Here is a 14,454-nt window from a genome sequence, read left to right on the forward strand (position 1 = left end):
GCATCCTGTCCACAACAGGGAGCTATTTTGTTTCACTTTTTGAGCAACTTCTCTGGTTCCTGCCTCTCTGTCTCTGTTAGCTACCGCTTCACCTATCTGCTCACCTAGACTAGAATACTTCACCCCTTAATGGATCTTCTCTTTCTATTGCTTCCCCTCCCATCTAAACTGTCTCTGGAACAACCCAGCTAAATTGCACGTGTAATCATATCCTTTCCCCTGCCAAGAACAGTTTCCTAGCACCTAAATGATAAGATCCAAACCTCTGGACCTCTTACGTAACTAGTCTCCTCTTTCTTCACCTACCTCCCACTGTATGCTTCAACAGTATGGAATTAATACTGATGCCCCAAAGTTATCCTCTCCCTTCCCTTCCTGGCTAATTCCGGTTCATCATTCAAAACTAGATTCAGTTCCAACAGTCCCCCCATTGAAGCCTCCTTTAACTCTTCCTTAATAGAAGTACTTGCTCCCTTCTTTGTACTGTAAGCATGGCTCTCTTTTCAGATACCAAACTGCTTTCTATTTACTGTGTTTCTCCTCTGCTGAACTTCTAATTTTTATATCCACATATAGTGGTGCATATAGTAAGCTCACAGAAAAATCAGCTACCCGCATCTCCTGCACGGATGTGTGGTATATCAAACACCAGCCTACGCTGTGCATTTCAAAGCAGACCATGTTTCCTCTTGATGCTGACCAATCTGTTCATCTCAAAGAATTATTCAGTATTCCCTACTACATACCCTACTGTGCAAACCATCTGAAGACTATCTGCTGCCCTCTAGCTCTACAGATACCACCTGCTGAAGGATTTGTGCTGTAAAAGCCTTTCTCCATCCTGACCCCTTTTCAGCATGGTCATTCCCATACATCTCAGCAAGAACTAACTAGTGAGGATGCCAGGAAGGAACTGGCTGGCTCTCAACCAAGGATTCCCTGGTAACCCTTCTCTCTAATTGGTGAGTGAAGTTTTAATAGCTTTAAATTGTATAGAAGCATTTTTTTAGGGACACATGGGTGGCTCAGTGGTTGAGCGTTGTGATCCTGGGGTCCTGGGATTGAATCTCACATCAGGCTCCCCAGAGGGAGCCTGCTTTTTCCTCTGCCTGTGTCTCTGCCTCTCTCTGTGTGTCTCTCATGAATAAATAAATAAAATCTTTTTAAAAAAAAAAAAAGCATTTTTTTAAAACAGTATTTAGTTATACGCATGTATCAGATCTTACCAGTTTCTCTCCCATGATTTACATAGATATAAAGCTTCTTTACTGTCTCCCATGTGATTGGCTTATAAATCAGAGCAAATTATTTTACCTTGTTAGATGATTCTGTTAAAATACTACACTTTTTTTTTTACTCTCTAGGAAGAAAAAAATGCTTATGATGTCTACTGTTTCTGATCTTATTACTCATGCTCTAGACTCTTGGATTTTTTTCAGTAGATATTATTAAAAGACTTAATTTACAGGTTGAAAATGCTTTTTTGATACATAGATAAAACATGTCATTCACTCTTAAATACAGACTAGTTTCTCAACTACAAAAGATTTTGTATATATTTCTATTCTGTATTAAGCAAAATAGAATTTAGTTGCTATACCTCTGAAACCCAGCTCTGCCACTTACTAATATCTGATTTGGATCAAAATATAGTCTTCAAAACTCTTTACCTTTTATTTTATTTTATTTTTTTAAGATTTTTACTTATTCATTTGAGAGGGAGGGAGAGAAGGAGAGAGCACAAGCCATGGGGAGGAGCAGAGAAGAGAAGGGAAGCAGACTCTCCACCAAGCACGGAGCCTGATGGACTTGGCAAGGGGGTCTCTATCCTAGGACCCTGAGATCATCACCTGATCCTAGGGCAGCCACCCAACCAACCGAGCCACCCAGGCACCCCAAACCTCCTTACCTTTTAAATGGGAAAAATGAGAACTAAGATTTTTGAGAGCTAATTTAATAGCGAACGTAAAAGTGCCATCACATAGCTAGTTCCCAGGAAATACTAGGTCTCATGCTCCCCCTTACTTCCTTTTTATTCCTAAATTTAGAGAGTCTTTATTAAAAATTTCCTGAACTTAATTTACTTTAAAATAAGGCTAGGTTCTCGTTTAACTTCCAAAATAGCTGAAAACGGCAACTGAAAGCATACATTTAGAGAGATCTGGTCTCTCACCAAAACCAAATTTATGCTGCATTTATAAAGATAGTGGCTCCAAGTATGGATCAGAGGTTGGAAACATGAAAATGAAGGATATTTGCCTACTTTCTTTAAAGTGCTTTTAACTCCACAGATAGCCAGTTCCTTAATCACCCAAACTCTTCTTTTTCTGATAATGTGAAAGGTAGAAGTTTGACTTGGCAAAGTTCTAGTTGGGGCTTTGTCATCTTCCTGCATCAGTTAATTTGCTTTTGTTCTGTGGCCATGGACCAGACCTTTCATCGTGACAAGCCACTTTATAAACACACTTTGGTCTCCTGTGAATACTTATGTACGAATGTATTACTTTCATTAGAAAAGCAACTCAAAGTACTTGTCCCCCAGACAATTCAGTTAGCAGAACAGCATATTATATCTGAGCAAAACCACCGGTGCCACTATCTCAGGCAAACATCGTCTTGCAGTCTTCAGTTTGTGTGTGTGTGTGTTATTTGAACCAGCCTTACTTGAGCAAAAAGGTCATGTGACAGTGAATAAGGGACCTGCGTTTTTTAAATTAATGTGCTTCTGTCTGACAGTCATTTGATAGGCACGTTGGTGTATGTTACCTTTATGGAAAAAAGGAAATCCCATCAAAAGTAATATTCATTCACAGTATCTTCCTTTTATAGATAATAAATCCAGTAAAAACTACACATATGTAAGTCGATGCTATAAGAATATCTAAATCTCATTTAGTCTGACTACATTCATTCATTTCACACAATTCTGTATCTAATGTGTGAAGATACTGATTTGAATGTGGTTATCAAACCAGGTCCTTGGTATTTTATAATTGTACATTAATTTTTCCTTTGTAATACAGCATGGTCTTCTTATAATATATACATGGCAAGCTGATGGAAATGAATGGAGGGACTTTGTTTCATTTGTAACCAAGTTCACAATATATAATAATTTAATGTTCAGGGAATAAATGTTCTGATTAACTTAGAAACAGAATTATTAACTTACACCCTTATTAACTTATGGTAGTAGATTTCTGGGGACTATAAATTAATTGTTTTCTTGGTCACGAATTTTCTAATTTTTTTTTCAGTGATCATATATCACTTGCCTATTTTAAAATGTAGAAATAATGAACAATAAAATATCTTAATCACAATAAGAAAAATACAATGACCCAAACTGAATCTTTTATTGGAAATCCTACAAAAATTATTCTGAAATAGAATTATATTGCTTTATCTATACATTTATATCCTTATAAACATATATTTATAGATGCCATTCCTGGCCTATGAGCTTCTTGAGGACAGACTATTTATTAATCTTCATATCTATATTGTGTTGCAGAGAACCTGACCCATTATAGAACCTCAGTAAAGTTTGTTGTAAGAATACATGAGGATAGTGAACAAACCACAAAAAGTTAATTGAGAGTCATATAAATTTTTTTTTAAGATTTTATTTATTTATTCATCAGAGACGGAGAGAGAGGAGAGGCAGAGGGAGAAGCAGGCGCCACATGGGGAGCCTCTTATGGGATTCGGTCCCAGGACTCCAGGATCATGCCCTGGGCCAAAGGCAGGCACTAAACCGCTGAACCACCCAGGGGTCCCAAGAGTCATATAAATTTTTTAAATGACAATTTAAGCATTTCTTGAGACCAAGAAATGTAAAATATTACTCATCCATTTTTTTCTTTTTTAACAACTTCATTGAGCTACATTTTCATATTCTAAAATCAACCCATTTTGAGCATAAAATTCAGTGATTTTAAAAAACTGTATCACATTGTACAACCATCACCATAAATCAGCCTTAGAACATTTTCATTTTTATGCACACCCTCTAAGGTCCCTCATGCCCCTTCACAGTTTCCACCCCCAGCCTAGGCAACCACTAATCTACATTTCATTTAAATGAAGTCATACAATATGTGGCCTTTTGTGCCTGCCTCTTTCACTTGGCTTAACGTTTTTTTGAGATTCTTCCATTATAGAGCATGTGTCAGTAGTTCCTTCTCTTTTGTTGCTGAATAGCATTCGTTGTAGAGCTACTCATTAGTTTTTTTTTTTTTTTTTTAAGATTTTACTTATTTATTCATATGAGAGAGAGAGAGAGAGAGAATGAGAGAAGCAGAGACACAGGCAGAGGGAGAAGCAGGCTCCATGCAGGGAGCCCGACTCAGGACTTGATTCCGGGTCTCCAGGACCATGACCTGGGCTGAAGGCAGCGCTAAACCACTGAGCCACCCAGGCTGCCCAGTTTTAAAAAATTTTTAAAGAACATATAAATAATAAATGCAACAATATGATTCTATTCCTTGAGCAAACCTTTTTGGACATGAAATATGGCCTAAATGATTGAAAGTATATAAAGATGCCTAAGATATTAGGTCTAACCTCATCAAGAAAAGACAAATAAGCAATCATACAATTTAGAAAGAATTAAATGCTATGTTGTAATACAAGTAAGGTAACCTTAGTCTAAAGAGGAAAGTATTTGTGAGAGTATTTGAGAAAGCTCCTCAAAGAAGTGATATTTGAGCTGGATGTGTTCAATGTAATAGGTAGAGAGAGAATGGGAAGAAATGGTATTCTTTTTGAAGGGAATGATATTTTGAAATTCACATAAGTGTGACAGTACATATTTTATTCAAGAAACAGCAAATTGTTCTGTGTTGCTGGAATGCAGGCCTCAAAGGACTATTTTGGGGAGGAGATGGGGCTAGAAATATTGCTTGGTACCAAAAAAGAGTGCCTTAATAGGATACTAAAGTTTATTTTGATTCTGTGAGTGGTAGGAAGGTATTCCAGAAGAATTATTTCAATTCTTTATTTTTTCCAAGTTAGGAAGGACAGAGAAAGGTGGAAATGAGAGAAAGAGAACAATACCAAAAGAAAGATAAAGATTCAGCAAATATTTATTCACACTTTTTTTTTTAAGATTTTATTTATTCATGAGAGATGCAGAGAGGCAGAGACAAAGGCAGAGGGGAGCCTGATGTGGGACCCGATCCCGGGACTCTGGGATCATGCCCTGAGCTGAAGGCAAGATGCTCAGCCGCTGAGCCACCCAGGCATCGCCTATCTATTGCACACTTAATATACTCTATTGAATGCTTATGATTTCAGCAGAAGGCAAAACACACAAAGTCCTTGCTTTCATGCAGCCAATATTCTAGTGAAGGGGACAAGCAATAAACCATTAAACCAATAACTATATGAGGAGTCTGGTAGTATCAAGGAAAAGATATTTAAAGCACAGTAAGGAAATGGGAAATGATAAGGAAAGCAGGGAGACTGAAAGATGAGTTGAAATTTGAGCAGAGAGCCCAGAGCAATGAGGAACGGAGCCTTGCAAACATCTGGGGAGAGTGCGTGACAGAGAATATAGCAAGTTCAGAGGCCTCAGAAGAGCAGGCCTGAAGTGTTAGAGAAACAGCTTGAAGGCCGATGTGGATCTCTCGGGCTTAAGCTGTAAAAGGATTACCCTTGCAGCTGAGTGAACAATAGACTGTAGACTTGTATGTATTTCATTTCACATGTGTGTGTGGGCTTATATGTAGGATTAAATCCTGGAAGTGGGATTGCTGGGTCATGGGGCAAATACATTTGGAATTTTCATGGATAAATCATGAGATTTCCATCCAGTCTCCACTTTCCTTATCTGTGCTTGAGAGGCCTGTTTCTTCACAGCCTCATCAGCACTTAGTAAGGCTTTGAGGAGGTGGCAAATTTTTCTAATGGTTGGAAGCCCCCAAATCAAGATGTCAACAAGGTCGCTTTCCTTCTGGAGGCCGTAGGAGAGACCCATTTCCTTGCTTTTTCTCGTTTCGGCCTTCATTCCTCTGCTCATGTCCCCACCTTCCATCTTTCATCCAGCAGCATAGCATCTTCTAATCTCTTTCTCTTCTGTCACCACTTCTCCTTGTCTGACTCACCCTGCCGCTTTCCTCTGACAAGGATCCTTGTGATGACTGCACGACCACCCAGTTAATCTGGGATAATCCCTCCATCTCAGCATCCTCAATTCAGTCACATCCACAGTGTCCCTTTTGCCATGTTAAGGTAACATTTGGGGAGAGGCGGGTGCAGGGGGCACAGACATTATTAGCCTACCACAGGGAGATTGCCCATCTGTCTGGGATCAGAAATGCAAATACTTTTTCCTCCTTGTCCTTTGTCTTCTGACGTTGCCTATGGTTTTGTGATTGGTTGTTTTGCTTTTGTTTTTGCCATTTGGAGTTTACCCTTATTCTTTTAAACAAAGTCTTTTTTTTTTTTAAGATTTTATTTATTCATTCATGAGAGACACAGAAAAAGAGGTTGAGACATAGGCAGAGGGAAAAGCAGGCTCCATGCAGGGAGCCCAACGTGGGACTCCATCCCCGGACCACGACCTGAGCCAAATGCAGACACTCAACCGCTGAGCCCCCCAGGCATCCCTGGAGTTTACCCTTATAAATGGTATAATGCAGAACAGTCTGTTTTTTTTTCCAGACAGCTATCCAGTTGTACCAGCACCATTTACTGAAAAGTCCATTTTTTTTCCTAAAATTTAATACATTCTTATATATAGTTTGATTTCTGGACTTTCTCATTTGTCCAGTTGTCTTTCTGTATAAAAAGTACACATTTTTTGTTAATTATTAAGGCTTGGGCAGCTGGGGTGGCTCAGCGGTTTAGTGCCGCCTTCAGCAGGGAGTGTGATCCTGGAGATTAGGGATCGAGTCCCACGTTGGGCTTCCTGCATGGAGCCTGTTTCTCCCTCTGCCTGTGTCTCTGCCCCCCTCTCTCTCTCTCTCTCTGTCTTTCGTGAATAAATAGATAAAATATTTAAAAGATAAATAGGGATCCCTGGGTGGCGCAGCGGTTTGGCGCCTGCCTTTGGCCCAGGGCACGATCCTGGAGACCCAGGATCGAATCCCACGTCGGGCTCCCGGTGCATGGAGCCTGCTTCTCCTTCTGCCTGTGTCTCTGCCTCTCTCTCTCTCTCTCTCTCTCACTGTGTGCCTATCATAAATAAATTTTAAAAAAAAGATAAATAAATAAATAAATAAATAAATAAATAAATAAATAAGGCTTTATAGTATAATATGTGATATCTTTACAGTTACAATGTCTAGTAGGGCTAGACATCTGTTGCTGTTCCCATCCACCTTCCTCCCCCAGGCCCCCACACACTGCTCTCCTCCTCCTCCTCCTCCTCCTCCACCTTCTTTTTCTTCTTTTTTTGAGATTCATTTATTTATTTGACAAAGAAAGATAGCACAAGCAGGGGGAGTGGCAGGCAGAAAGAGAGGAGGAAGCAGGCTCCCCACTGAGCAAGGAACCCTGTGAGTGGCTCCATCCCAGTACCCTGGGATCACGATCTGAGCCAAAGGCAGGAGCTTAACTGAGTGAGCTACCCAGGCACCCTTTTTTTAGTTTAATGGAGTACACTTTATGGAGTTGGACTGTACTGTCTCTAAGCATGATATGTTTTTATATTTTTTCACGTTACTTGTGTTCCTTTACTAGTATTTTCACATTTTCTTTTTTTTTTTTTTAATTTTATTTATCCATTCACGAGAGACACAGAGAGAGGCAGAGACATAGGGAGAGAGAGAAGCAGGCTCCATGCAGGGAGCCCGATGTGGGACTCGATCTTGGGACTCCAGGATCATGACCTCAGCTGAAGGCAGGTGCTCAACCACTGAGCCACCCAGGCGTCCCTTCACATTTTCTTTGTATCGGTTTTTCACATTTCTAAGTTTGTTCCCAGCTTTTTAATCTTTTCATAGATATAATGGAAGAAAAGACCCTATTCATAATACTTCCTGTTATTGTTTATGCATGAAAACTATGGTTAATACATTTATCATATTATCGATTATACTCATTTTATATGCTGCTACTTATTGAATTATCTTCTTATTTAATGTAGTTTTTAGTTGAGTCTTCTAGTTTTCTCCAATATACAGTTGTATTATGTTCACATAGTGAGAGTTAAAATCTTCCTTTCTAGGGATGCCTGGTTGGCTCAGCCGTTGAGCTTCTGCCTTCAGCTCGGGGCATGGTCCTGAGATGTGGGATCAAATCCTGCATTGGGCTCCTTGTGGAGAGCCCGGTTCTCCCTCTGCCTGTGTCTCTGCCTCTCTCTATCTGTGCCTCTCATGAATAAATAAATAAAATCATAAAATCTTTTAAAAAATCTTCCTTTCTAGTATATATGTCCTTTTCTTGCCTCTTCCATTACACTATTAAACAACAGTGGCGTTGTGCATCTCTCTTATTCTTGACTTAGTGAGAAAGACTCATGTTTCTTTAGAAGTATTTGCTGACTTTGGGGCTGACACAAACACATCATATTAAAGAAATATACGTCTGTTCCTATTTTATTTAGGTTTTTTTCCCCCCTCAAGAATAGAAGTTGAATTTTGTTAAATGCCTATTTAATATATATAGAGAGAGAGAGGTAATATGGTTTTTATCTTTGATTTCTTAATATGGTATGTTAACTTTGTACATATAAAAATATATTCTCAGATACCTAAAATTAAATATGTTATTATTTAGGTATTATATACCTAATGTTTGATAAAACCTCTTATGTACTGTTTCTCCCTTGGGTGGCCTTTTTTATTACTACAAAATGTTATATTGCACATTTGCAACTGTTACCATAAGTGGAACTTTTTTGTTGTTTAAGTCATAATAAATAAAACTAAGCTGAGAATTTGATCTGACCAATGGGCTGAAGATACCTATCTTCAGCATGGTGAAATAAGTAGGGCTAGATCTAAACTGACCTTTTCATGGTCCTGTTCTCTTCTTATTTTTTTATTTTGTTCTCAAATAATGATGGAAGGAAGATCATGGTATGGTAGCAGGAAGAAAGTGTTTGGTTTAGTTAACCCTTCTGGATGGGTTCTAGTTAGTTTGAAGTATCAAAAAAATGAACATTGTTTTATACACCTTGATCATCATTCTTATCCTCAGGGAGCCCACAGTTAGAGCAGACTAGTCCAATAAGGCAGCCACTAATTCCTTATATCTACTAAGTACTTGAAATGTGGCTAGTGATGTGTTGAAAGCGTAAATTACACACTGATTTTGAGAACTTAGTATGAAAAGTATAAAATATCTCAATAATTTTATATTGGTTATATGTTGAAATAATATTTTGGATATATTAGGATAGATAAGATATGTCATAAAGATTAATTTCAGATTAATTTCACTTGTTTCTTTTCACTTTTTAATGTAACTACTGGCAAATTTTAAATTACATATGTGGCTTACATTATATTTTTATTGGACATTACTAGTCTAGAGGCAGTACAGTAGATGTGTGTATACCTATAGATACTACAATGATTTTCATAATTTAAAAAGATGAAATTAAATAAACTATACTTATATACTCCCTTATGTCCTTGTTTCTATTTATGGGAATAAATTTGGATGGAATATCTATCAATCATACTCCATTGTAATGTGTTACCTCCTTTTTTTTTTTTTTTTTTAATGTTTTTTTAAATGTGTTACCTCCTCTGTGATTTTTTATTTAACTGTTTCTAAGAGAATGCCATTTCTTCATTATGCCCTTGACATTTCCACATAAGTTAAAGGCAATAGGCTTCTTGTGTTTTGGAATACCAGCACTCAAAACTTACATGAGTATAGAAGGGAGTTAGTTTGGAGGTCTGAGTTTCTAATTTTGCCATATCCTACAAATAAATTTTAATAGAAGTGTCCTAGTTCAAAATAAAATTGACTTCAGCATTTCATTTTTCCCGCCATTACCCTGAAACAGCAATTCCCACCCCCTTAGTTTTCTTTAGTTAGAACTGGGGTTTAGCATCCTCTAGTTCTGTCTTGATGCAATAGCCTGAGTGTTTTAAATAGTTAATTTCTTAATTCTTCTATTCTTCAAAAACCAAAACAATAAAATTGCTCCTAAAACATTTTGTAAAATCCTCTCTGTTGCATTTTTTAGGAAAATCATATCACAGAAGATATTGGAATATCGACTTGGAAGGAGCAGACTTTTCTCTCCCATGGTGCCTTATTAGCAAAGAGCTGCCAAGCTGCCATGGAATTAGCAAAGCATGATGCTGACGTTCAGGATATGGCATTTCAGTATGGGAAGCACATGGCCATGAGTCATAAGGTATTTGCACATTTTCTCCTTTTCCAGTACTTAAATAGCTAAAATGATACATAAGAAACTTCTTGCCATTTAATAAGCTGCTTTTATATCTCAAAAAAATGTTTATTGTACGCTTAAAATCTATCAGTCATAAGATGATGATTGTTATGTAATATAAACAGCATGCTTGGTAAGTACCGTGTAATTTTGATAGAAAGCTACAACTTACACCATATTTGGGGTGTTTGTCTTTTCTTACTACCTGAAAGGGTTCTTGAGAGAACTCTTCCAAATTATTAAATAACATGTAATGTTGCCATTTACAGAATGAAAGAATTTGCATTTTTGTTACAGTTCCCTGCAGTTTCTTACGTAAAACAAATTATGGAAAGTTAGTGAAATTTAGAAGTATACAGAGTAAAATTGAAAGCTTTAATTCTAATAATTGATTCTTTTGAATGGACATAATGAAATACAAAAAGTCTCAAGTTAGGGACGCCTGAGTGGCTCAGCGGTTGAGCATCTGCCTTTGGCTCAGGGCGAGATTTCAGTCTGGGGATCGAGTCCCACATCGGGCTCCCTGCAAGCAGCCTGCTTCTCCCTCTGCCTATGTCTCTGCTTCTCTCTCTGTGTCTCTTATGAATAAATAAATAAATCTTTAAAAATAAATAAATAAAAGTCTCAAGTTAGCTCTCTTCTATATAGGTAACCTAAAAATTCCATTTAGTATATATTTCTTTAAAAAAAAAGATTTTATTTATTTATTCATGAGAGACACAGAGAGAGAAAGAGAGAGAGAGAGAGAGAAGCAGGCTCCACACAGGGAGCCTGATGTGGGACTCGATCCCTGGACTCCAGGATCACGCCCTGGGCCAAAGGCAGGCACTAAATGAGCCACCCGGGGATCCCCTAGTATATATTTCTTAAATGTTACTTACATAGCTCTTAAGAGATGAGAATATATATATATATGTTCAATACATGTAAAATATCTCCAGATGAGTTTTTGTATATTTTATTAAACCTTAGATTTATTTATTAAGCAATTCTATTTATTAAAACTTTATTTAAATTATTGCTTTTAGCTTAAAAAGTAAAACAAAATCTGTTGCCAAAGAGAAAAGAAATTAAAAAAAAGAGAGAAAAGAAATATGTCAGAAGAAAATTATTTTAAAGAATTTTAAAGATTGTTACTCACATGACTGTTCTTTTGCTTATTAAAGTTCATCTAAAAAAATTCATCTAAGAGCTATATTCCATTTTTCACTGCATGAACTGGGTCTTTCTGAAGTAACTAAAACAGGCTAATGTGTATGCATTTTACCAATTTAACTCTTTTGACTACCCCTCCCAGATAAATTCTGATCTCCAGCCTTTCATTAAAGAAAAGACAAGTGACTCCGTGACTTTTAATCTAAACTCAGCTCCCGTGGTCTTACATCAGGAGTTTCTTGGAAGAGATTTGTGGATGAAGCAGATTGGAGAGGTAAAACAAAACTGTTCCTATTTTAGGTATCACTAGAATTGTATTTAGTTGATTTTAGAACATAATTGGTATTTCATGATGAGCCATATAATATAATAAGACCATTTTCATATAACAGGTAACATTCGTACTTTATCATATGTGTCTTTGAGGCAAGTGTTAGTTAAAAGTTAGAGATTGAAATACTGTTTTCTTATTATCTGAATTCTTAGAATACTGCAACACAAAACCAGTGCCTGTGGTGGATGCTAATTAACTCAAAGGATTTTTTTTTTCCTAAAGGCTTTCAAAAATTGGGCTATGCTAATAGCACCACCCTTTAACTGACGGCAATTTCCCATCTGCAGACTCTAGCACAAGCTGCAGAATTCCAGAAGCTCCGTCTGTCAGCTCATTGGGTTATTTTAAAACAAACTTGGACCCTGAATACTCAAATCCTGAGGTATTATCAAAGAAAAGAAAAGAAAAAAAGTGGTGAAGACAGAGGGGAAAGGGGGCTTAAACTGGGTGAATTTCCTACTTTTTTGCAGAAGAGAAGGCATAAAGGCTGAGAGGGAATTTTTTTTATTTCCTTTTAACCCAGAAACTCTAGAATGATAAAGTAGTGCCCTTTTCCCCACAGCTTCATGGAATTTATGTAGCTTTGTTTTAATTGATTGGGTTAATGTGAGACTGGACTTGGGGAACCAGGCACAGCTGAGGCAGGGAGAGCAGCCATACTTAAAGCAGAGAGAGCCTAAGTGATATCTGCTTTTGGAACCATAAGATGTTCTCTCTTCTCACCCTCTTCCCTTATTGGCTTTCAAAATGCCATCAGCAGGCTTAAAATCCTTCATAGTCACCTGGTAGAAAATGAGAGGACTCATTTCTGGGGAATCTCAAGCCCAGGAGAAGAGACCTGCGGACATGGATGCTTGGGGCTCCCTCATGCCACATATCCACACAGCTCTCCTACATCCCACACGGAGGCCCACTGAGTGACGAGCCTTAGGGTATCCAAGTGCACAGTATATCCCACTGAAATAGAGTAGGTAAGAGAGGACCACTGGATGTTTGAGGAAAGCCTCTGCCATGAAAGAAGGGGTCAAAAGCAAACTGATGGAAAGGGAATTTAGAGGAAACAGACCATGCAAGGAAAGAAAGACATTCCAAAAGCACTATCATCAATCTACTCAGTGAGAAAAGACATTAAAGTCATGAAGGAAGAACAGATGATACATAAAATATGGACAGTCCAAGAGTAAGACCTCAGAATCGTAAAACAGAAAAATCTGAAAGCAGATTTTTTTTAAATCAGAAGAACAGAAGATATGAATGAGAAAATCGCCCAGAAAGTTGAACAAAAAGTCAATAGAAGAGAAAATAAGAGAATTCAGTTCAACAGATCCAATACTTATTAGGAGTCCCAGAGAGAGAAAACAGAAAATGGAGGTAGGAAGATTAACAGCAACAACAAATTGTAAAGAAAAGAAAAATCCTAAGACTTGAAGGACCTAAGTTTCCAAATTGAAACAGTGCCCTCAATAATTAATTTTAAAAGGCTCATGCCAAGTCACATCATTATCACATTTTGAAACAATGGGGATGAAAAGAGAACCTAATACTTCCAGGAAGAAAAAGAAAACCCGACATACGAAGGATGGAGAATCAGAAAGGCCTCTCAGTAGTGACAATGAAAGCTTCAAGACAATGGACTAATAGCTTCAACATTCAAAGAGAAAATTGTTTCCAACTTAGACTTTTATGACTGTCACATTATCAAGTGCGATGTTAAATAAAGACAATTCAAAACAGATACACAAGGTCTCGAAAAACTTTACCTCCCAAGCATCTTTTCTCAAGAGATATATTTCGGGTGATGTATTTTATTAAGACAAAGAAATAACCAAGAAAGAGAAGGACATGGAATCTAGGAACTAGGGATCAGACATAGGCTCGGGGCAGTGGGAATTCCCAGTATGACATGAAAGGAAGAATAATAATAATGCCAATAGTAAGAGCACTTATGGTGTGCCAAGCACTCTACTAATGAGCCTGAGGCATGGAGAAATGAACTTGCACACAGTCACACAGCTAGCAAGTAGTGGAGCCACGATTCAAATCCAGGCAGCTTTGCAAAGGAGCCCACATCCTTAAGTACAAGTGACACGCTACACTGTCTCTCATCCAAGCAAGTCCTGGGCTAATGGCTGTGCATCTAGTCCAAATTGGAAGAAGAGGACAGAGGTCTTCAGGAGGAATATTTCTAAGGAAAACAATGGAACTAACATGCTTAGCCATATTGAGGATTTTTTTTTTAAGATTTTATTTATTTATTTGCGAGACAGCAAGCGAGAGCATGTGCATGCACACATATGAATTGGGTGTGGGGGCAATTAAGAGGGAGAAGCAGACTCCAGACTGAGGAGAGAGCCCAACACTGGGTTCCATCACAAGACCCCGAGATCATGACCTGATCTGAAGGCAGATACTCAACCCACTGAGCCACCCAGGTGCCCAACCATGTTGAGAATTAAAGACAAATTGACAACAGAGACATAGAAAACTAAGTGTTCCAGTTACTGTTGCTGCATAAGAAATTACCCCAAAACTTAGCTGTTTAAGATAACCGTGTAATTATGTTCGTGTATTTTGTGAGTCAGGAGTTTGGACAGCGCACAGAGGTGAC

The 14,454-nt window shown here is 37.9% G+C and overlaps 1 protein-coding gene across 8 annotated transcripts in view; it reads left to right on the forward strand.

Annotated features, from left to right (window-relative positions):
• Positions 1 to 14,454, forward strand: part of PDSS2 (decaprenyl diphosphate synthase subunit 2) — a 251,517-nt gene that overhangs the window by 190,558 nt on the left and 46,505 nt on the right. For all 8 annotated transcript variants that reach the window (XR_013382914.1, XM_077902890.1, XM_077902891.1 and 5 more), the window contains 2 exons: positions 10,148 to 10,321; positions 11,655 to 11,786. Coding sequence is in view for 7 of the 8 variants with exons in the window: in XM_077902890.1 (XP_077759016.1) it covers positions 10,148 to 10,321; positions 11,655 to 11,786 (306 nt within the window). In the remaining variant the exon portion in view is untranslated. The remainder of the gene's footprint in view (positions 1 to 10,147; positions 10,322 to 11,654; positions 11,787 to 14,454) is intronic.

Source organism: Canis aureus, chromosome 7 (assembly GCF_053574225.1).
Source record: "Canis aureus isolate CA01 chromosome 7, VMU_Caureus_v.1.0, whole genome shotgun sequence".
NCBI classification, from domain to species: Eukaryota; Metazoa; Chordata; class Mammalia; order Carnivora; family Canidae; genus Canis; species Canis aureus.